General features: G+C 45.9%; 1 protein-coding gene across 5 annotated transcripts; it reads left to right on the forward strand.

Annotated features, from left to right (window-relative positions):
• Positions 1–1,103: 1,103 nt before the first annotated feature.
• On the forward strand, positions 1,104–20,245 carry DET1 (DET1 partner of COP1 E3 ubiquitin ligase). Of its 5 annotated transcripts, none has more exons than XM_033166695.1 (5): positions 1,104–1,123; positions 3,208–4,382; positions 9,885–10,075; positions 13,486–13,677; positions 18,907–20,245. In XM_033166695.1, exons 2-5 carry the CDS (start codon positions 3,300–3,302, stop codon positions 19,094–19,096), a joined length of 1,656 nt encoding a protein of 551 aa, XP_033022586.1. In that variant the 5' UTR covers positions 1,104–1,123; positions 3,208–3,299; the 3' UTR covers positions 19,097–20,245. The 5 variants fall into 5 exon arrangements, with proteins under 5 accessions (XP_033022586.1, XP_033022585.1, XP_033022584.1 ...); XM_033166694.1 differs by lacking the exon at positions 1,104–1,123 and adding an exon at positions 1,165–1,264; XM_033166693.1 differs by lacking the exon at positions 1,104–1,123 and adding an exon at positions 1,645–1,881.
• Positions 20,246–24,283: the final 4,038 nt, after the last annotated feature.

Below are 24,283 nucleotides of genomic sequence, written 5' to 3' on the forward strand. Positions count from 1 at the left end.
CCTTTCTCCTTCCATCTAGGCAAGTAAGAGGCATTAACTGAGTTCAAGGACATAGCCCAGCCAGGAGAAAAACACCCAATGAGCATGCAAAGCAGGAACAGTGAAAGGTGTGGCTAGGGAGATGGCCAGATAGACTGACCTCTAGGGCCGCATTTGGCCCTGGGCCTGAGGTTCCCCACTCTTGCCTTAGAACAAGCCCCAGAATTCTTTGCAATGTAAAGAGTTCGCAGTATTTGTTCAGGAGTTTCCCCAGTGGAAAATGGAATAGTCTGTGTCTTCTCATTGAGCTTCAAAGCCAGGGGCCTCTCAAAAGATATGTAAGTATGTATTTTTTTTTTTAATCCTGAGGGAGAAAATCAGTTTTTGTACTTTTCCCACAGGGACAACGCCTAAACATCAGGAATTATTTCTGACACTCATGCTGAAGCTTTTCCGGTGCCTGGAAGCTCCCACCGGGATAGTAGTAGTCCCACTGTGCATCTGGGGTGGCCCAGTGCCTTTTTGGGGTGCGGTAGAGTCATTGTTGCCCTCATGGCCTGTTTGTGCAGATGCAGTGTGTGCTTTGTGGTTGGTTGTGGGGAGAGACGTTGCCATGGTACCTAAGGTTGCCATGGCACCCTACTAGGCTGTGGCAAGGCACCCAACTGGTGAGAGCAGTTGGCATGGCAACCTGGGGGGGGGGAATTGGCACCATGCTTCCTCCTCCCCATGCTGCACCGGGAGGTGGGGCAGAAATGGCCCCACAGAGGTTCCTTTATGGGGCGTGTTCCGTACGCAGCCCAAGCTCTGAAGGTGGCCACGTCAGTGGAGAACATGGTGGTGCTCATGCCCGCTGCCCGGGTATTACTAAGTAGCCATGGGGAGGAGAGAGGGATGCTCCACGTCTGCCTCGAGGAGCCCTCCCTCTTAGGAAGCTAGTTGCCATGGCGCCGTCTTAGGCGAGGATGCGGTTGCCATGGCAGCCAAGCGGGAGGCGGCGGAGGCAGCGGGGTACCGAGGCGCCACCTCCGCGACCTCCGTCCGCCAGGGGCCGCTGCAGAAACACAGAGAACAGCAGCCACCGAAAACATAACCAGGGCGGTCGACACTCTGTCCTCTGAAGCTGTCGCTCGGTGGTTCCTGGGTAAGTCTCCGCTTTACCGCGGCTACGCTCCTTCCGCTCGCGGTGCGGTAGGCTATGGGGACTCGTTGGTAGTGCCTGACGTCACTCACCCCTCTCCTCCTCCTCTTTCTTCGGCGGAAACATGGCGGCGGCCTCCGCGAAGTGAGTTGTGGAGGCGGGCTGCCGTTCTTCCCCCGTCAGGGGAGGCCTGGGTGGGAAGCGGCGAGGCGGGACCTCTCCCTGCTCGACCCTTCCGTCGCACCCGCGGAAGCCCGAGTTTGGGGGCGGGAAGGGTTGGCTGGGAGGGGAGAGTTCGCGCTGCTCCCCTCTCCCCTCGCCGTGGCCTCTGGTCCGCACCTGCCCAAAATAGCAAGAAAGTTGAAACGTTCAGTGACTACCCGGGAAGCAGTACCTAGAAATCCCCTTGAAAGACCCATCTTTGAGCAATTTAGCCAGTGTCGTGTCGAGGATGCTGCCCCCCCCCCCGCCTTTTAAAACAATACATAAATAAATCTGGTGGTTGAAAGCTCCCAGAAGGAGGAGGAGGAGGATGCCCACTGTCTCTGTTCAGGGTTGGCTGTCCTCAGCCCGTGTTTCCTTCGAACCAGCATCTGCTGCTTGCCCATGTCTGTTTCACAATATAGAGATGCGCAGAACCGCCCATCCTTCGAGGAGGCTGCATGTTGCATCTCTGCAGGAGTTGCTGTGCTAGGCTTTGCCTTCCTTTCCTCCTTCCAATCCTTTGGCGGGCATGGAACTGACTTTTTGTAGAAACCAAGGTGGGTTGAGCGTCATTGAGGGTGGCTGATTACCTAGGAAGGTGCCTTATACTGAGTCAAACCATTGGTTCGCCAAGGCTGCAGACAGATCTTTTCAAACCTATCTTCAGATGTGAGTGTTTCAGTCCAGGACTCTTTGAATTCAAAGTATGTGCACTGCCATGGTGCTATGGCTATTTTCATAAATGCTACACACACACACACAAGTTTAGCTCTACCAAGGCACACTTTTATGTCAGATCTTTGGGGAACACTAGATAAGAGTATTTGGACTTGGACCCAGGTGACCCGGATTTAAATCCCCATTCAGCCCTGAATCTGGCTGGGTGACCTTGGGCCACTCACTAGCCTCAGCCTAATCCTTTCTCTGGTGGTCAATGCGAAGATAAAGGTGTAAAAGAGGGAGCCCTGAACTCTGAAAAGCATTGAAAATCCATGCTTCAGTTGCTTTTCTGTCATCTCTAACCTCAGTGTCTCTTGTATGGCAGCATGAAGATATTTTTTGTTAAAGCTTGCTTCTAGTATAATATGTTAGAATGATTGTAATTTGGTTCTGTGCTGTTGTTGTTTCTAGAGTACTTTTTGTTGTATAATAGCAGGCATTCATTTTCATGATACATACATGTCACTCTAGAGAATCCTCATGTTTCATTTCAGCTCATATTTCCCGAGACACTGTATTAATAGATATAGCTGCCTAGCTGTTCTGTTGGGCCAGATAGTCTGTTACAGGTACTTTACTGCAAGAGTGGGAAGGAGTGTTCTTACCAGCCAATTCCTTCTTGCAAAATTTTAAATGCTTGTAACAAATGTATTATTACAATTCTGGCTTTCCTACAAAGAATAAGGCAAAGCTCAGTTCAAATACATGTTTTGTAAAATCCCAGGTATCCTCTTCAGGCTTTGTATATTGAATACATGTAAACAGCTGCTGGCCAGTGGGTAGGCAGACATTCCTTTGGCACTCAATACAAAGAACTGGACAGAACATTGATGGGGAATTTTGAGATGTAGCTACAAATCCCATTATCCCAGACTATTGACTGTGCTTGCTGGAACTGATGGGAGTTGGAGTCCAGCAACATCTCAAGAGCCATAGGTTTTCCATCCATGGGACAGAGTGTTGTGCCACCTTTAAGCTAACAGATGTATTGTTGCATAAGCTTTCATGGGCCAGAGTCCCACCTCACCCCATTTGACATACTAGATTTAGCTATAGTATTTGTTGTTATATGAACCATGATACATTTATTCTTAAAGAGATGCTGTGTGCGAATCTAACACTGACTTTTATTTCCTTTGATCTCTACAATTTCATTTTCACAGCAACCACACCCTTCTTTTCTTGGACAGCCTGATATGCCTTTTGACTCTGTCAGATTCTAGCCACCCTGGGACTTTTTCCACTTGAAGATATTATGGATCATGAGGCCCCAACTATCAGGCCTCGTCGGATCCAAAACCAGAATGTCATCTACCGTCTAGAACGTCGAAGGATCACCTCTGGCAAGACTGGCACCCACTGGCACCAGGTCCGCATCTTCCACCAAAATGTCTTCCCCAATTTTACTGTGGTCAATGTTGAAAAACCACCCTGCTTCTTGCGGAAGTTCTCCCCTGATGGAAGATACTTCATTGCTTTCTCCTCAGATCAGACTTCACTGGAGATCTATGAGTATCAAGGGTGTCAGGCAGCAGAGGACCTCCTCCAGGGCTACGATGGGGAGATCTTGGCTAACGGCAATGACCAGCGGTCCATCAACATCCGTGGGCGACTCTTTGAACGTTTCTTTGTTCTCCTTCACATTACCAACGTGGCCTCTAATGGCGAACACTTGAACCGTGAATGTAGCTTGTTCACAGACGATTGTCGCTATGTCATTGTTGGCTCTGCTGCCTATTTGCCTGAGGAGCCCCACCCTCCCTTTTTTGAGGTTTACCGCAACAGTGAATCAGTGACACCTAACCCCAGATCACCTTTGGAAGATTACTCTTTGCACATCATAGACCTTCACACAGGCAGGCTTTGCGATACCAGGACGTTCAAATGTGATAAAGTCATATTGTCCCACAACCAAGGGCTCTACCTATATAAAAATATCCTGGCCATTCTGTCTGTACAGCAGCAAACCATCCATGTATTTCAGGTAACACCTGAGGGCACCTTTATTGATGTACGAACCATAGGCCGCTTTTGCTATGAAGATGACCTCCTCACACTCTCTGCTGTCTATCCAGAAGTTCAGCGGGATTCTCAGACAGGCATGGCAAACCCATACAAAGAACCGTTCATAAATTCTCTGAAGCACAGGCTGCTGGTCTATTTGTGGCGAAGGGCAGAGCAGGATGGGAGTGCTATAGCTAAAAGGAGGTTCTTCCAGTATTTTGACCAGCTGAGGCAGCTGCGCATGTGGAAGATGCAGCTCTTGGATGAGAACCATCTCTTCATCAAATACACAAGTGAAGACGTCGTCACGTTACGGGTGACAGACCCTTCACAGGTATGGATCTCGCCTTTGTGGGAGCTATTCTGGCAGGATATTGAAACTCTGCTATTGATCTTAGAAATACTGCTATTGATCTTAGAAATCCAGGCTTTCCATCAGAATGCTGTTTTGAGTTTTTGTGTGTGAATAACAAGGAGAGAGCTCCTGGATCAGGTTGAGGGTCATTCTATTCCACCATCCTCTTTCCAATAGTAGCTGGCCAGATGCTTCTGGGAAACATGCAAGGATGAAGGCGATAGCACTCCCATGTTGCTTATCCCTCCAGCCCCTGTATTTTATATAGTCAAGTTCCTAGTCAGGTTCCTAACCCTTAGAACCAGTCCAGGATATTTGAAATAAAAATGACCTTTCTCTTTCCTTTGGTTACAAGAATTTATATTAAAGTTGTCATTTAACCTGCACTCAATATAATTCATATTCCTGAAGCTCTGTTCCTATTGCATCTCTTTGCTTTGCTTCAATGGCAGTGTTGTTTGTTTGTGTGTATATATACCATTGTGTCCCTGAATGCTCATTGAACAAAGGTTCTAGAAACATATAAGCTTGAATCCTATATAGACCAAGTGATACTGTTTGGCCGCTGGAACTAAAGGAAATAGTGTCCTCAAATGTAAATTTCACTAGTCTGTGAAAAGGGGGGAAACCTGCAATCATATATATTATTATTTAGTTAAAACATTTGTACCCTGCTCTTTAGCCAAAAAGGCTGCCTATAAAAATGTGGCTTCTCATTGCAACCACTCAGCTGGGGAGCCTATGCTGTAGCATTCTGATGGTGACTCTTTCCCAACTGTCTCTTATGAAATCTGCAGCAGCTTCCTTTCCAAAATGGAGAAAGAATCCATAAACAGAGTGGGAAACAGCTGAAGAAAGGAGGCATGCATGTTTGTGCTGCTTGTTTGTGCTGTTTTTTGTTTCTTTCATTTCCTTCCTGTTTGTGATGTTGATTGGCGTAGAAAGGTTAAAATTTTAATGTCCCCTCCCCCTGCTCTATTATTATTATTATTATTTTAAATCACCCCAGCCAATTGTGAGTCATGCCTCTCCTTCCATTAGGCAAGATTGATGTCCTGTTACTTTGATTCATCTGGAGCTCTTTTCCCTTCCTAGGCAAGCCAAGAATGGGCTGAAACAGTGCTTCATAGAAACATACGAAGCTACTTAAGCCAAATTTGACCATTGGCCCATCTAACTCAGTATTATCTACACTGACTGGCAAAGGCTGGTTTCTAGCAGGAGTCTCTACCAGTTCTACCCGGTGAGGCTGGGGAATGAACCTTGGACCTTCTGTATGCAAAGCACATACTCTGCCACAGAATTACAGTCCTTCCTGGCACAATTTCCATGCACAAATCAAAGTGCTGGAGCTTGTGTTTCAAGCCCTACACGACCTGGGACCCAGGTGTCCGGGAATGGGTCTGTCCCCCCACATCAACCTGCTTGGCACTGATACTGTCTTCAGAACCCCTTCTTTATACCCTCACCCATGCACAATGAGTGATGAGGGATATAACATTAAACAGAACTGCAGTAGGTTGCAAAGTGGAAAGATGTCAGCAGAGCTAAGAAACACTTATTAGCTGCAAGTCAAATGGCAGCATTAATGTTCTAATATAGGGCATGATCTGAAAGCACATGGGGCCACCACCTTGTGGAAGCTATGCAGGTCTGGGTTTGTGCAGTGGTGGCTGCATGACCACCTGGGAGCCTTGGGTCCCACGATGGAAGGTGGGGTATAAATGTAAGAAAATAAACAGAGAACAAAATGTTGCTATGTGGTTGTTTGCCACTGACAAAGACTTTTTTTAAAAAAATGGGGTCCCCACCATCCCTGACCATTGGTTAAGATGGCTAGGCATGATTTGATTGGGAAGCTAGCAACCTCTGGGGACCCAAGGTTGAGGAAACTGTCTTGTCAACCTAACATCTGGTAGACTAGGCTGTGGCTGGGCTTTCTCAGGGCCTTGTGGCACCCCACTTGTGCAATTCATTTTCCAGGGAGGCTGGCTTAGCACCAGCAGTGTTCTTTCTTTAATCTCTGGTGGGTTTAAACTCCTGTTTAAAATTGTTTTAAAGTGCTGCCTTTAACAGTTGCTTCATTGATTACCATGGTGCTATTATTTTACGATCTGTTGTAAGGGCTTAGGAGTTTAGGTTCATTAGACATCAGATGGGTTGTGACCCACTCAGTTGTGCAATGGGTCCCAGCAGATAGGCCACAATTTTCTCTTCCCCCCTTCCCCCTCCCCGAAGTGTTTTTAAGAGACAGGGAGAGTAGAAAGGCAGAGACTTGAGAGAGGAAGACGAATAGTGGGCATAGGGAAACATGGGCATATGGCCAGACATTGAAAGTAGGCCTGTGTTGCAGGTTAGACTTAAAAATGGGAATGAAAAGGTTGAAGAATACTGTACTACATTGGTTGATCTTTGTGCTGGTTGATCAATTTGGGTTGTTATTTTTTTAAAATAAATCTTTATTAATTTCCCACATAAACATAAATACATAGATAACAAATCATACAAAACAAAAACAATACAAATAAGAAAGCAAATAGAATAAACAAAAAAAGAAAAATACAACATATTACAATTAAATAACAAGTTAAATGTAAAACTTCCAATCATTCTCACCATACTGCTTGTATTGTCTATATTTTCTTGCACAGATTTATATTATTTCATTTTTAAAAAATATATATAATCCAGTGTGGATTATGTATCTAATACATTTTTTTACTTACAGGTATCAATCTAGTTCTGCAAGTTTATTATTGTTTGTACAATATGTTTTTAGATATTCTTTAAATATTTTCCATTCTCCATATACTTTCTGGTTTGACACTCCTCTAATTCTTCCCGACAGTTTTGCTAGTTGCAGGTATTCTATCATAAGAATCTGCCACTCTGTTATCGTTGGTAAAATTTCATTTTTCCAGCTTCTTGCCACTATTATTCTGGCTGCTGTGATTGCGTACATAAACAATGGTTATATATATATAACATTTATAGTGAACTGAAAAAAACTATTTAAATTTACATTTAAAAAAAGACCAGAAATCTTCCTACTACTATTGGTAATATAGGTATATTATATATATATATTATATAAAATATATATAAAATTCTATTGGTAATATACCTAGTAGGAAGATTTCTGGTCTTTTTTTAAATGTAAATTTAAATAGTTTTTTTCAGTTCACTATAAATGTTATTCCAAAATTCATGGATAACTGCACAGTTCCACCACATATGAAAAAATGACCCTATGTCCTTTTTGCATCTCCAGCATGTTGCCGAGCTTTAAAGGGGTGTGGTGCCATCTATATACCATCTTCATTGTGTTTTCCCTAAGGTTGTAGCATGCCGTGAATTTAATATCTGTCCTCCATAATCTTTCCCATTGTTCCATGTAGATGTTGTATCCAAGGTCCTGCGCCCATCTTACCATTACTGTACTACTTTAACTCGTTCTTCTTTAACTTCCCATTCTAATAAATAGTCATAAATTCGTGAAATATATTTTCCTTTGTTGTGGGTTAACTCTTTCTCGAATTTGGATGTTTCTTTTGCAAGACCTTCCTTCTTATCTATACACAATCTTTGGTTTAACTGAAAATATTGAAGCCAGTCTGACAAGTGTATAGTACTCGTTGACAGGACTGGCTTTGTGTAGGGATTCATAGGAATATTGCAAGAATGAGACAAAGTCTAGTATGCAAGCTGTGGGTGGAAAGGACTTTAAAGGGTCTGGATATATGTAACCTGGATACCAGATTAAAATTGCTAATGGAAGAGCATGCTGATTAAAGTTAACATATATGTTGGAAATACTGTTGGGGAGTGTGAGCTCTGTTATACACAGGACAAGAAGCAACTTATGGGTAAACTCAATGTTGGGATGTAAGGGCCTTTAGAATCAATGGAATAACCTGTCTGAAAAAGTTGTGGTGTTCCAGGAAAGAAGGGAGAGGTATTTATTGGGGCTTCTTCTGCACCCCCCAGAATCCTACCTTCTTGAGGTCAATAAGCTGCATCTGTAAGACACCAAGTTGGACCAAGCACTTCCCTGCAAGATTAGAGTTTTCCTAAGGGGAAATCAATAGGGTCCTTGGGCACTTCCAGATACATTTTGTTGAGTAATCAATGTGAAGTGTTGTTCTTAGTTGCTGTGTGGGATCCATTAGAGGTCTTTCACATTTATTGTGATAAAGAGTGCTAAGTGAAATTTGGTTGTCCAAATGTTGCAAGCACCTATTGCAATGGTGGGGAACCTTTGAGCCTCCAGGTGTGTTGAAGTACAACTCCCATCGGCCATATCAAGCATGGCCAGAGACTTATCAGTGTTTCATTTCAGCAATATCTGGAGGGTCAAAGGTTCCCCATACCTGATCTGTTGGATTATATCTGAAATGTCACTGGTTCCACTAAAGGTTGAATATGCAGGTCCAGGAAAGCTAGGTGGTGCTTTCAGGATTTCACTCCCCAACCCCCATCTTTGACAGTGATTGGAGTAGCAGAGAAACAGCAAGAGAGAATGTGGAGGGTAGGGCTTAGATTGCCAGTAGCAGACAATTGACCCTGGCATGGTGGTTGTAACAACAAGCTACATTCCTTCCCTCTTCCATGACTTTTCATGGACTTGAAACTTTTCTTTTATAAAAAGAAAAAAAAGGATGCAAGGATTCTGGAGATGCCAAACTCTGTGCAGACTTGAGTAATCGGTCTGTAGACATGCAGAAATAAACATAGACCTGATCTTTTGTCCGTAGCATGTTACCTAGGGAAAGATTTCTTCACAAGTACCTAGGTGACTGATTGCAAAACCAAAATGCAGCTTTTGGACATTCTTGGATAAGAACGCAAGTAATTCAAAAGAAATAGTTAATGGCGCTCAGTCTTTCATTTCCCCAGCAGCGGGGGACCCTGAAGGGTACACCATTTACAGGCAACAGTGGAGCACAATGCGCTTTAAAAGGCTCCTCTCGGCATGTTGGAAATATTAAGACAGGAAAAGAAAATAAGTGTGTGTCCCCCCAGCCCCTCCCCAAATAAAGCCTACCAACTCTCACCTTTCTGCATATACAGGGGGAAATAATTCATTGCCAGCCACCACCTGGCTTAAAAATCACTTCGCAGCAGGAGCTAATATTAAATCTGCCACTCTGAAAAAACATTTCATGTTTGGCAGAGAAAGGAAACAGAAACATTGATGTGTCCAGTTTGAAATAAACAAAACAAGAATTGGAGGAATTTCACATTGCTTTGTTAATAATTTGACGGTAGTTAATAGCATAGTTAATCTCTCACCCATTGCGATGGCTGGAAGTTACAATGAACTTGGCAGGTGAAATGCAGAATCCTCCCATCCAGCCACAAAACAGCGTCTATCTTGGTTGGTTTAATGGCTTAGTGGTGCAAGTTGCTCACTTAACATGGCCTTTGTGTCTTCCACCTGGGCTCAGCTGGCTGACGTCAATTCTGCTTCCTCCTGCTCAGCCTTCGTTCTTTGTTGTGTACAACATGGTGACCACCGAGGTGATTGCTGTATTTGAGAACACGTCGGACGAGCTGCTAGAACTCTTCGAGAACTTCTGCGACCTGTTCCGGAATGCCACACTGCACAGCGAGGCGGTCCAGTTCCCCTGCTCAGCCTCGAGCAACAATTTCGCCAGGCAGATCCAACGCCGGTGAGCCCTTTGGACCGTGCATGGTTGCCCAGTTAGTTTGCAAAGCCAGTGAAGCTGGAGAGGCTAAAAACTGGCTTCAATTTGAGCTCTCTGGCTCAACTAAATTTATTGCTATAGTGCCATTGGTGTACATGGGTATAATAGGAATGTTGATGACGACGACAAGCATATACTGCTGGGATAACCAGCATGGTGCCCCCCCCCCAGATGTTGCTGGACTTCAGCTCCCATTACCCCAACTAATGTGGCCAGTGGTCAGGGATAATGGGAGTTGTAGTCTGTCAGCACGTTAGATGCCCTCAGTGTAGTGCTTTAACATGTTCCAAGTGCTTTACATACATTATCAGTCACCCTTAAACAGCCTTATAGGGTAAGCCAGTAGTTTTGTCCTCATATTGCAGAAAGTGAGGCTGGGGATGCTGGGCTACCTAAGGCCAGCTTATAAGTTAATGGCAGAGACAAGGGTTTGTTCGTTGTTGCTTTTTACTAGACTGAGGTCCCTTAGTCAGAACCATAGTGTGTACAACGGGAGTGGAGCCATAGGCAAATGGTGGCCTAGGGTGGAGCTGATTACCTCCTGTACCCCAAGAGGCAAATACTGGGATAACATGTTACATGCATATGCAACTGAAAATTACTTAGTAATTACTTATCAATTGTAGCACAAAAACACTGTTTCATGTTGCAGTAGCCACCTGACTGGATAACTGTAACATACACTACTTGGGGCTGCTCTTGAAGACTGTCTGGAAACGGCAACTCATCCAGAATGTGGCTGGCTGAATGGCACAGCCCATTGGGACCACATAGCACTAGTTCCAAAGAGCCTGAACGTGTTGCCTGTGTGTTTCTGAGCTCAGTTCACAGTGTTAACATTGACACAGGACCCGTCCCCCGCCCCCATGACTTGGGCCACAAATACCTTTTTCTGTACCAACCTGTCCAGGCTTAAAGGTCTGCATGATAGGCCCTCTTGTGGTTGCACTGCCAGGTGAAGTGGAAGGTGTGGTGATGTGGGAAATGGCCTTCTCTGTGGTGCATCCCTGCCTCTGCAATGCCCTCCCCACGAAGATGCATCTGATGCCAACTCTACCTGGCTTTGGTGCCAGTTTAAGATGAATCTTTTATTCACACTTTTGGATGAGTTGTGGCCTGATGCTGATTATATGTTTCACCTGCTGCCTTGTACATTGTATATGAATTACTTTTAAAAGGTTCGTTTTATGCTTAGAATTGCTTTATGATAATTGCTTAACATGACTGGTGTTGACCCGTTTTGTTATTTTATAGCAACTCTGTAGATTTGAGGGGGGGTTAGAATAAAATCAGACAGCAGAACTACACAAAGACGAGATCAAAGGGAACCAATTAATATTCCTGTTTTACAAGTGAGGAACACTGAGGCTGAGACAGAAGCAATTAGCAAACGGCCAGCCATGCCGTACACAAACACACACACTTTTGTTCAACTATTGGGAGTGAGAAACTCCTGCTGTCCTGCAGATCACCCAGAGGACTAGCAGATCTGTTTTCTGCTAGCCTCTGCACTAACCACTGCATTATTATGGCCCTTTGTCTGTTTTGAGGAAGAACTGGGTATACCAAAGGGATCCTGGAAGAGAGATGTTCTAGCTGGGAGTCTAAATAAGAGGGGTGGGTGGCATGAGAGCAAGCAAGGTCCACGCATAAGGCACAACAAGGCAAATATTGATTATTTGTGAATTGTACACTTGAGTCCAGTGATGAGAGCATAACGCTCTCTTCTATTTCCAAGGCAAGAAAACTACTTTAGACTGTGTACTGGAAAGCATTTTCCAGGAGGCTCAACAAGAACAAGGTCTTCTTTGCCCTCCACCTGCCTGTCCCTCACCTTTACATAATCTAAACAACAACAGCTGAGGATGGATTTCCCCATCATCCTTCGACCTCGGAGGAGCCATCTGTAGTTTTAAACCTTTCCACTTTCATGTAGCTCTTAGAGAAAACCTGTATTAATTTGATGGGTTCCTAATCCATCTCTTTCCTCCCACATTTCTAGTTTCTGCCGTATTATATAGCTTAGGGGCTCTTGAACCTAGGAAGGAGCCAATCTGTATCAGTTAAATTCAAGGCTATCTCCAGAAAGCAAACTATGAGTGCTGTTTAAGGGGAATAAGGCAGCCAGTTTGTTATAAAGGCTTTTAATTATTGCAAGGCTGAAAGCTTTGACTGTTAGGTTAATCAACTAAAGCTTTAGTTCAGGCATCCCCAAACAGTGGCCCTCCAGATGTTTTGGCCTACAACTCCCATGATCCCTAACTAACAGGACCAGTGATCAGGGATGATGGGAATTCAGATACCCGAAGAAGTGTGCATGCACACAAAAGCTCATACCAAGAACAAACTCAGTTGGTCTCTAAGGTGCTACTGGAAAGAATTTTCTATTTTGTTTCGACTATGGCAGACCAACACGGCTACCCACCTGTAACTGGAACTTTGAACACAGTTGCACCAAACAATTGCTGCTTAAAATGCAGATGGTTTGTCAGCAAAAAATACTGTGTAACTCTGGAGTGGGGAATCCTTGGCTCGCCAGATGTTTTTGGATTACATCTTCCATCATCCCTGACCATTGGCTTTGCTGACTGGGGCTGCTGGGACTTGGGAGTCTAACAGCATCTAGAGGGTCCCCGACTCCTGCTATACAGTTGTACCTTGGTTCTCGAACAGCTTAGTTGCTCTGCTCCCGAATGCTGCAAACCTTGAAGTAAGTGTTCCGGTTTGCGAACGTTTTTCGGAAGCCGAATGTCTGGTGCATCTTCCGCTTGAGTGCAAGACGCTCCTGCAGCCAATCGGAAGCCGCACCTTTGTTTTCGAACCGTTTCGGGAGTCAAACGGACTCCCAGAATGGATTCAGTTTGACAAACAAGGTACCACTGTAACTGGTTGGCATATGAAACAGCTAGCTTTTAACACACACACACACACACACACACACACACACCCTGGCCAAAAAATAAATCCTTGAAATTGCAGTAGAAGTGCTGGGAATTGTGGCTCAGCAAGGGGTCTTCTATAAACTCTAAGCACTCTGAAGAAACTGCAGTCCCCAGGATTCTTTGGGGGAAGCCAGGGCTGTCAAAGGGGCATCATATTTCTTTAAATGTATGGTTTGGATGTGACAGTGCTCTATACAGCAACTGGCAGCGACTTTCTAACGCCTTGGGCAGAGGTTCTTCCCATTGCTGCTTCCTCAGATACTTTTAGTTTGACGTGGCAGGGATGTGCTCCATCGAAACATGGATCCGTCCCTTCCCTTTGTATCTTTCTATCTCTGCTTCTTCCAAGGCTAAGACTTAGTGTTGTGGGTGGTGGTGATTTTTGTTTCATGCCTTTCATCTCTATACCGCCAACCTGCCTGTTGCCTTCAGATTCAAGGACACCATTGTGAATGCAAAGTACGGTGGGCACACGGAAGCCGTGCGGCGGCTGCTGGGGCAGCTTCCCATCAGCGCTCAGTCCTACAGTGGCAGCCCCTACCTCGACCTCTCCCTCTTCAGTTATGACGACAAGTGGGTGTCTGTCATGGAGCGCCCCAAGACGTGTGGGGACCACCCTATCAGGTATGTGTCATGCCCCCATGATGGTCCATGCTTAGGTCTAGTACACAAGACCTTCGTATATCTAGCGTATTGTGAAGGGGAAGGCTGGCTGCTGACTTACATGAGCCTTAGCCTGATCTAGCTTTCACTGTTCTTACATTCAGATTGTTGCTTGTTGTGATGCTGGTGGGTGTCTTAAAGAGAGACTTCTAAGAACCATTGTTACTCACCCATGCCAGCATTGATTCCCTCCTCTTTCCCAGGCTCTCTTGGGTGGGTGGGTGGGATAATGTTTTTGGGGGCCACGTTACCATGGTGGAAAGTTGCCCGGGGCCACATTCCCAAAGTGAGCAGGGTCAAACCCACACACAAACACTCCCTTAACACACAGAGAATTATGTACCAACATACCCACAAAGCTATTTCCCATGGAAACAGGCATTCTTAGAAAAGCCATTTGTTTCACTTTCCATTTTTCTTCATAGATTTTATTATTAATAGTACTTGAAAAGAGAATTTTCCAGCACCCTCTGTGCAAAAGGAAAATCAGCAACCACCTGCCTTGCAGCTCCTTAAATCTTCAGATTTAAAAAATGCAATTGCATCCCCAAAACTTCATGCATGCAGTTGCAAAATGCATAGGCTACTTTTTGCATATTTGCTGGGAACACACTCAAATGCCTTGCAGAGGACATCAAAGTCCTTTCTGCTCCCCTGGACAACTGGGCCCCCCCAGAGGGCAATATGAAATTTTGGCCAGATGTGACCTGCATACAGGAGTCTCTCTCCCCTGCCCCCCAACCACACTCTGTGATCTGGAGAGGTGGATAGTGATTTGAAAGCCATCCAATGAATTTTTTTGGGAATTTTGATCAAAATGATTTCCTTCCTGCCCACGATATGGTAGTGCCTCCTTTGCTCTCTCTGCAGTTTTGGGGGAGTGTTTGAACCATTTAACCCTGTTCAGTGTGCCTCCCAGTCATAAGAGCACTTAATGTATATGAGTCACCCCATCTTACTTTTCAGCTTGTTTTTCTGCTGCTGTCCTTGATGCTATAGGAAGGCTCCACTGGGCTGTAGGTGGCAACATATTTTTTCTCCCGACAAAATGCAGATATTATTAATAATGAGCTTCTGTAAACAAAGCAGTTAGCCATTTTCACCTGGTTTGTCAGCTGGTGTTGTATAGGGCTAGAGGCAATATGTAGTAATGATCAGTAGTAATGATCAGTTGCTACATAATTGGTTGGTATTGCTGCCCTTTCACGGTACCCCAAAATCAGCTGACTTGGCTGATGCCTCTAAATTAGGAGGATTTGCTTGTGGATTTCCCTTAAATTAACACCTGTGAACACATGACAGATCCAGCTAGCCCAGAATAGTCTACACAGACTGAGAATGGCTCTCCAGACGTCTCTCGCAGAGGTCTTTCCTCCCTTTGTAACCTGGAGATGCTGGCAATTGAACTTGAGAAGTCTGTCTGCTACTCCTGAACTGTGGAGTTGCTTTATGCTCACCTAGCCCAGTACTGCCTGTTGTTACTGGCTTCAGCTCTCCCTAGATCCTGGAGGTGCTACTAAAGAAACATTTCGACTATAGAGATTCTAGAGATTAAACCTGGGACCTTCTGGTCCTCAGGGAGTTATACAGGCAGGAAGGGTGACTTGCCAAAACTGAAGGGGTTGTACAATACTTCTCAAGGCATTCCACTTTGGAGGGACGATCCCAAATGAAACGTGTTTGCGAAGAGGATGGATTCCACCCTTTCAACTTTAACTTGAGAATCAAAGATGTGCATTCTAATGGAGCTTCAAACGGGCGATGAAAATTCCAGACGCAGGACATAGGAAGAGCCCAGCTGCATCACACCAAAGGTCCATCTCACCAGGCATCCTGTTTCCCCACGGAGGCCAACCAAATGGGAGCCAGAAAAAATAGGGCCTGAAGGCAACAGGAGACTTCAGGGGAGCTACTGTCGTGTTCTTGAGTGGGTGAGAAACTGACATAAAAAGAGCCCTGCTGAATTGGGCCAAAACCCAGTCCGGTTCAGCGCCCAGTTCTCACAGTGGCCGACCAGAAGCCTATGGGAAGCCCACAAGCAGGACCTGAGCATAAGAGCACTTTCTCCACTTATGATTGCCCGCAGCTCAGGGACATTCTGCCTCTCACAGCAGAGGGAGAACAAAACCACCATGGCTAGTGGACATTGATAGCCTTGTCCTCCGTGGATTTGCCCAATCCTCTTTTAAAGCCATCCAAGTTGGTGGCCGTCATTTGTTCTTGTGGGAACAAATTCCTTGGTTTTAACTATGCTGTATGTGGAAAAAAAACCTACTTTCTTTCACCTGACCTGCATATGCCAGCATTCACTTTTGTTGGATATCGCCAAGATCTAGTTATGAGAGAGGGAGAAAGAAACTTATCCCTGTCCACTTTCAGCTTGCCTGAATCTACTCTTTTGCACGCTCTTGATGCTGGTGGGCTGTGATGACAACATCGCCGCTGTGCCAGCGCCAACCTTTTACCTTCAGCTGTGCTGCCTCGGCCCCATCACAGTGGCCAGTTAATCATATTAACAGGCTGGCAGCTTTGGACCCTCTCCCATCATTGCTCCTGAATCCCAGTGACACACTCTCTCCTCCTGCCTGCCTCCCCCCCCCAAAGAGAATTGCTGCTGTTCTTGCTCTTCTGCATTGTGGGATTGCTCCATGCCACACTTCCACTGCACCTTTGGTTTCTCCCCCTGCCCTCCCACGACCACACAGTGTTTCTCCTCCTACATCAGGCTGCAGCTGGCAGAACGACCAATTTTTGCTTCTTCTAACACCTGTGCCAGGTGGTGGGATGACTGGAGAGATTCTGCCCCCCCCCCCGGACTGCCCCACTTGAAGTGTTATTTTTCAGGAGTTTCCTAGCTCAAAGATGAGGCTTGGGGGGGGCACGGAGGGAATAGGGGCACAAGCAATGGTGTGGCTTCCCCGTCTTCAGCCACTGTCGCTGTTAGAAAGCTTGGGAGACGCAAAGGATGTTTAATAGGCAACCTACTTGGGAGCATTTCTTTTAAGAAGCAAAACAACTTTCCATTTTCATAACAATTGGCATGGGGGTGGGGTGGGGGAGATGCTCAATATTACTGTTCTTATTGACACGCATCTTGCATTTCAGCATCTAATTTAACCACCGCATGTGAGTCTGTGGAAATGGCCTCTGATTGCAGAGCACTCTTCAAAAATAGATTTAAAAATACGGAGCCCATCTTGGAGATTACAGGGCGTTCTTTTTGAGTATGGTAAATTGCCCTGAATTGGAATGAGAGGAGCAGGCAGCAGACCCATGCTTTACATGGGAGGGGGGTGGAAACAACACTAGCTCCACTTCCTTTTCTCTTCTCCCTCCCCCCCCCCCCTCCACCACCCCCAGTTCAGAAGGCTGCTCCTGTGGAGGAGGAAACCCTTTAGAAAGCCAGCTATCAAGATTGTTGCTCTTCCACCCAGTCTGTTTCCTTTAATTGTCAGGCTAGCTGGAGCTTTCAAGAGGAGACACAGAGAGAACGAACAATGGCAATGCAGAGAGAATGTGAGGAATTCAGCTGGCTGCCTTATCCAAACCTGGAGGGGTGTCTACCTATTGAAAGAGCATCCTTGGTCCCATTCAGTAGCTGAAGTGGTTGGCCCAGGAGCCAACATCCTGCTGGGAGAAGCACATGGCGTCCGCTTCTATAGGAGGGAGACATGTTGAGCTGAAAGCAGGGAGAGAAGCAGCTCGTTGCAGTTGCAGCTGCAACTCCCCCAGGGCAGGGTTGGTCTGTGCCTTTTGCTTATATTGCGCAGCTGCAATTTTCAAACTTTCTACCTTTGGGGAGCACTTTCTGCACTGATTCATCTGCCAAGGAATAAACCGCAGCATCTGCCACAGAAACCCAGCTCTTTCTTTCTTTGGTTTCTTTTGCGAATTGCTTCCCGTAAAGTGCCTCAAAGTGATTTCACAGTAAAAACAGCAACAATTAAAACAATTCCACCTGTAAAAACAATTCCATATGTGGCCCGCGGGGATGGGGGACACACAAATCCAATGCAGATACAGACTGGGATAAAGACATCCACTTCGAAGATTTGTTGAGAATGGAAGGTCTCCACTTTGGGCCAAAAAGGCAACTGAGATGGTGCCTGCCTACTATGTAGCAGGAGGCAGTTCCAGAGGTTAGGCGCCGCCATACTGAAGACCTAATTCCTACAAGGTATGGAATGGACCACCTTATGAGACACTATCTGCAGGAGCCTCTCTTCTGCATGTAACAGCGATTGCTTGGGTATATAAGGGCAGGGATGACCCTTTAAGAGCATTATTTTATAGAGCATTATTGGGCATGTTCTAGGGACAGGCTTCTCCTCCTCCAGGAATCTTGTTTCATCAAACCTCCTTCAAAGGCGGTTTCATAGAATCAGAGGAAGCTGCCTTATCCAACCAGACAGTTTAGCTCAGCATTGCCTATGGCACTGACTAGCAGTGGTTCTCCAGGGTTTCAGGCTGGGAGTTGAACCTAGGACTCGCTACATCTTCTGGCATAATAATAAGTGGGACCTTCTGCAGCATGTTTTAGTGTAGAGTGCCATGCCTTTTTCTAGATTACTCTGCTGAATTCCTCCACCCACTTGCTCTGGTTTTCTGTCCCATCCTGCCTCTCACCCTCACAACCCCAAATCAGACGGCATTCTTTTGCTCAGTTCTTATTGAGTCGTTTCAAGGTTCTGCTTGTACGTTTCCCGTGGGCATCAGGTTGGCAAGATGGGCCTCTTAATGCTGCTCTCATTTCAAACATGTTTGAATGCCTGGCAGCCAAGCAGCAAAGACTGTTACGCTCTGCAGACCAAGGAGCAAAAGGGTACAGAACTGCTAGATGTCGGGAGGGGAGCATCAATCTGCGCTCACCCTGCTGCAGCCCGTCTTTATGTTCTCATTCATCATAAGTTTCCACCATTTCATGGGCTGTTCACTAGCTAACCCATAGTGTGCTTTAGGCCCCTTACAGTCCATTTTCTGAAAAGCTGGCCTTGACTTCTTCCGAACTGCATTCATGAGAACTTTCTCGCAATTCTGTCGTACTGCCCGCTTTTTCTTTTGATCACCAGTCAAAACAACGTGGCATCTTTCTTTGCTCGCTTAGTCACAGTAGATTTCCTCTTACTCAGTTTCATGCAGTTAAGACTGGCCTCCGAGCATCATTGTCTGTCTTGTCTGTCTCCCTTGCAGGTTCTATGCCCGAGATTCCGGGCTTCTAAAGTTTGAAATCCAAGCGGGACTCCTGGGCCGGCCCATCAATCATACCGTCCGACGTCTGGTTGCATTCACCTTCCACCCTTTCGAGCCCTTTGCTATTTCGGTGCAGCGGACTAATGCAGAATACGTGGTAAACTTCCATATGAGACACAGCTGCACATAGCACGCTTTCCCCTTATGGTCGCCATGGGCACTGAGTGTACGCATTTTGTCAGAGGCACACCAAAGCTGGACACTCATGCTCTAGGAAACCAAACATCTTTAGAGGAGTGATGTGCATCTTTGATGCATTGCCTGAGTGCGGATGAAGTCATCGTAATTTTCCTCATGTTTCTCAGACTTTCAGCCCTTCTGCCATTCTCAATAAGCAAACAGATTATATTGTAAATTACTTCTGCTCCAATAATGCCTCGCATTGTTTTGTTTTTTAAAAAGATTGACATTGCTACGTGAGCAAAATACAACAGTGGAACAATTTCCTTTTAACACCAAAGATTTTAATCTTTCCTTCTCTCCCTCTTCCTGCACTGCAGTCTTGTAACAGTGGGATCAGAGTTCATCACTTCAGAGTAGAGGTGTAAAATTTATGGAAATTTTAAAGGTCTGGAAAAATGTCATGTGTGTGTTGTTTTTCAGGGAGAGGGTGGCGTAATTTTTGAGGACATTTGAAATATATGCAATATTTATTTTCTTAACAAACTCAAATGTATTTTTACTGCTTTAACGACATAAAATGCATAATTTGTAACTTGGCACACAAAATTATATCACGTGGCGTATTTATGAAAATGATAGGACAAACCTGTGCATATTTACTCAGAAGTATGTGTCCCACTCTTTAGTGATGCTAACTCCCAGGTAAGCAAAGCATAGGATTGCAGACTCAAAAGTAAAAAAAATGCCTTAGTTTTGTGCAAGCAAAGTTGCAGATATACCCAATTCTAGAGAGAGATGCAAACTGCTGTACTTTATGCACACGTATCTTACTTTTTTGCCATCTGAGAAGTAGGGGGGGGGGAATAAAAGTTGAAAATAGGAACCACAAATTTTGTAGTAAAGTAAACAAAATAAAGGTCCTCTCATGAAGATAGCAGCACCCTCTAGGTGCAGAAATGCTTCTGGATTTGAGTGTTGTCATTTATCACTACAGTATATGTTAGGTTTGGACTATAACTCCCATCAACCCTGACGATTGCCAATGCCAGCTAGGGGTGCTGAGAGTCTGAAGGCCCACAAATTTCCCATCCCTGCTGTAGGTTGGCTTACACATAAATATTTAAAACCTTGCCTTAAAAAGCATTTCATTATTATTGTTCTGGCCCCAGGGGTTTGTCAGTGAAGCGAGGTCCAAGTCCAGTCCTGGGTCTAGGGGTCCAAAGGAGGTCAGTCCGGCGGGGAGCGAGGCAGGGAGCAGGTCAAGGTCCAAGGCAGGTGCAGGCACAAGGTTGCAGGTCAAGCATACGTTTGCAGCTAAGTTGCTCACGCAACTTGGGCTGGGGCTGGCTGGCTTTTATCTGGCCCTATGCTTAGGGCGGCCCCGGTCCTCTGGAGACTTGCCTCTCCTCCGGGCCTGGAGTCGAGCACTCCTCCTGTAAGCACTTAGCTCTCTTTGCCTCTCTGCCCTGAACCTCTGCAGCTCAGGAGAGGCTGGTGGGTTACTGGACCCAGGGGCCGCCTCGGCTTCCTCTGATGAGTCTGGGAGTGGAGCACCTGCAGGCAGTGGGTCCTTCCTTCCATCAGGAGCCAGAGCAGACTCTGCTGATGCCTGCACCTGGGGATCCAGCACAGGTGGGGATCCTTTAGGCTCAAGCCCTGGCCCTGGCTCAGCTGGTTCTGGAGGCGGGGAATCCTGTGCAGGCTGGGATCCCTCAAGTTCAGCATCTGAGTCTGACTTCCAGGCCATCACAATTATTATTTTTTAAAAAATGAACACATTTCAATGGAATTTCTTTTCAGGGTTCCACAAAATGTCCAGTTCTTCTGTGTGAAAAAAACAAGTTCTTAAGGGAGAAGAAATCCCTGTCTCTCTTCTTCCCGCCCCACTCCAATATTTCTATTCTCCCCCTTGTTTTTCCTTAGTCTTCACTTCTCCAGGGTCTTTCTACTCTAGCCAAGAACGGAACATGGGTAACAGGAAGATAGAAAGCAAACTTGTCTCTCTTTTTCTTTCTAAAAAAACAGAGACAAGTTTGTTTTTTATCTTTCTGCTACCCTAGTTCCATTCTCCCTTTGCCATAATGCTGCCTAAATCTACCCACCCAAAGGGAGTAAACAAGGAGTAATCTCTGTGCAAGCCAGTCTGTGGTATTTCCCCCCACAATCAAACACTATATAATCTTTTTGAAAATAAAACATAAAAGGGGAGGGACATGCTTTGCAGTGCTGAGGTGGGATTTAATGTTGCAGATAACTGGAAACGCAAAAGGTATGCCTTCCATGTTGTTTCAACTGCATAGTGGCTGTCCGTGACTATCACAGGCACAAAGTGATGGCCTTGTTAACTTGCGCTGGTCACTGGAGACCACAGTACAGACATGGCCCTGTCTGATCCATTGGTCAAGACAAAGAGCCATCTTCCCTCCAGCCACATTGAATGATCAGCACATTTTTGGACATCCACCCCAAATTCACAGCTCCGTAATTTAAATCTCGGTCCAGCTGTCTGAGGATCAGCCTTGGTTGTATCTTGCCAATTCTCATCAGGAGTTAACAAGAGTATATTTGGGGGGGCATTCCCAATGGAGGGGAAAGACAGACTGATGAAGCACCATTCATCTCACTCTCCCATTGCACTTCCCCACTGCTGTGAGTAGGTGCAACAACTATGCACAGGTCCTTCATGGCGCTTGGACCTTGGGAGACCTGGGTGAATTCTCATGAGATCTAAATGAGCGTCACTGAGCAATATCTTAACTCTGACCTAGGAACCTGCCTTGTACCAAGTCAGACCATTGGTCCATCTATCTGAGTATTGTCTACAGTGACAGGCAGTGGTTCTGCTTGGTGTCAGGCAGGGTTCTCTCCCAGGCCAACCTGGATATGCTTCCAATTGAACCTGGGACCTTCTGCATGCAAAGCTGATGCTCTGCCACTGAGCTACGACCCTTATTTGCAATAGGTAACTTTCTGCTGTCTCTCAGTCTTGGAAGGTCCTTTTGAGCAGGGTCACCTGCCTCGTTCATTCAATCAGACTCTTCACCTCACCCCGAAAGCTGTTTAGCTTTAGAAGATTCTCTTTGCTTCTGTGGAACAAAGTGACATGCAATCAACATCCTTGGGTCTTAGCTTCCGGAGACAAAGAATGAATGTGTCTAGCATCCCTGTTTTCAGAAGCCCGCAAGCAAGACCTGAGCACAACAGCATCTGGCATGATTCAGAGGCATACTGCCTCCAGCGGTGGCTAGCAACTATTGATAGATTTATCTTACCCAAAAGTGCTGCGAATAAGACCTGGCATGGCTCAGTTGATACAGCATGAGACTCTTGATCTATTGGTCGTGGGTTTGAACCCCACATTGAGCAAAAGATTCCCGCATTGCAGGGGGTTGGACTAGATGACCCTTGTGGTGCCTCCCAACTCTATGATCCTGTGTTCACAGCTATGAAGTATTGGGAGTGTGTGCTAAAGGGAGGTGGGCATCACAGTGCAGCAGGGCAGAGCCTATCACTGTATTATCTGCAACAATGTGTGTGTTCTTCCTCCCCTTTGCTGTCTTTAGGAAACCCAAACGGATAATATTTACACCTGATATTTTTGTTTCCTCCAGGGATAGGGTGTGAATTTGTTATCTGTGCGATGCTAAAAACAAAATAAACTGGAATTCTATTTTTTAATATGGCTTTGTCTCCTTCGCTTTTACGTACCTTTTGCAGAGGTTCCAGAACAGACTTAGGCAAACTTGGCCCTCCAGATGTTTTGGGGCTACAACTCCCATCATCCCTAGCTAACAGGACCACTGGTGAGGGATGATGGGAATTGTAGTCTCGAAACATCTGGAGGCCCGAGTTTGCCTATGCCTGTTCCAGAACCTTTTGCAGAGGTTCCAGGAACGTGTTTTTCCATAGCATCCAGACACATGAAGTGTAAGGGTGAAGCTAGACATAACAGGGACACCCAAGTTTCTTTAGTCACATCTGTGTCCTGCTTGCATCTATTTTTATAAGAAAAACTTAGGTTAGGCTGGAGAGGATGGCTGACCAAAGATCCCTCGTCAATCTTCATAGCATCAACTCATCATGCCTTAAGACCATTTGAACTCTGATTTCGTTGGTCCTAGTCTGAAATTCTTAACCAGTACCATGCTGACTCCCAAGTGCTCTGCAAAGCACATGACTGACACGGGACAGGATTATGTGTGTTCACAAATGTATGTCATTTGATTTCTCTACACTGGTCTGCCGTCATCTTAAAGGCTAGCTGCAGAATGAATGTACAGTGGTACCTTGGTTCCCGAACGGCTTGGCTCCCAACACGGCTCCTGAACACCGCAAACCCGGAAGTAAGTGTTCCGGTTTGCGAACATTTTTTGGAAGCCGAACGTCCATTTCGGCTGTCGGCATTGTTTCCAGGGCCAATCGGAAGCCGCGTCCTGGTTTGCAAACGTTGTGGAAGTCGAATGGACTTCCAGAATGCAAGGTACCACCGTATAAACTGAAAAGGGTCATGAAATGACATGCAAGTGCCCCTCCTGTGGGAGCCCATTCTCCCATGCCCATTCACACACAGCAGGACGCTGCAGTCAGCCAAGGGATGAGCCTTCACGTGTGAACTAGCTCTTGATGACTAGCAGCTGAAGGCAGCCAGTTAGCCCACTGGGAGGAGGCAGTGCCAGTGGGGAGGCGCATCATTGTCAGAGTGGACCCACCAGACAGCACTTTGCAAGGGCTCCAGGGCTGGTCTGACAACAAGGCCAAGATGGTTCCCGCCCTCTCCACAATTGCATGTACAGAATCTGACCAAACTAGCCGTTTGCTCTTTCTCCAGCGCTGGTGATAAGGCAACAGCTTCCGCCATAACCATGGGCAGGCACCTCTTAGAAGATCTGCAGGGCTGGTGGGGCAGCTGCCTCCCATTATATAATAGTAGGGCCAAACCTGGATGGTTGCTACTTGGGTGTCAAGCATAGTCTTCCATTTGTTTGTTTTTTAAAAGATCCATTGTGTCGCCTTATCAGGTCGCCTTACCAGGTCACAAAGCACTTGATCCATACAAGGGAATGGGTGAGTCTGCATGCATCGAGTGGACAAACAACCACTCTTTTCAACTCGGAGCTGCACTGGGAACATTCCGTGTTGGGAGCTGATCCGGCATGGCTGCCTCTCCTGGTTGCCATGGTGACTGTGATCAGCA

The sequence above is a fragment of the Lacerta agilis genome, chromosome 13, assembly GCF_009819535.1.
Source record: "Lacerta agilis isolate rLacAgi1 chromosome 13, rLacAgi1.pri, whole genome shotgun sequence".
Classification (NCBI taxonomy): domain Eukaryota; kingdom Metazoa; phylum Chordata; class Lepidosauria; order Squamata; family Lacertidae; genus Lacerta; species Lacerta agilis.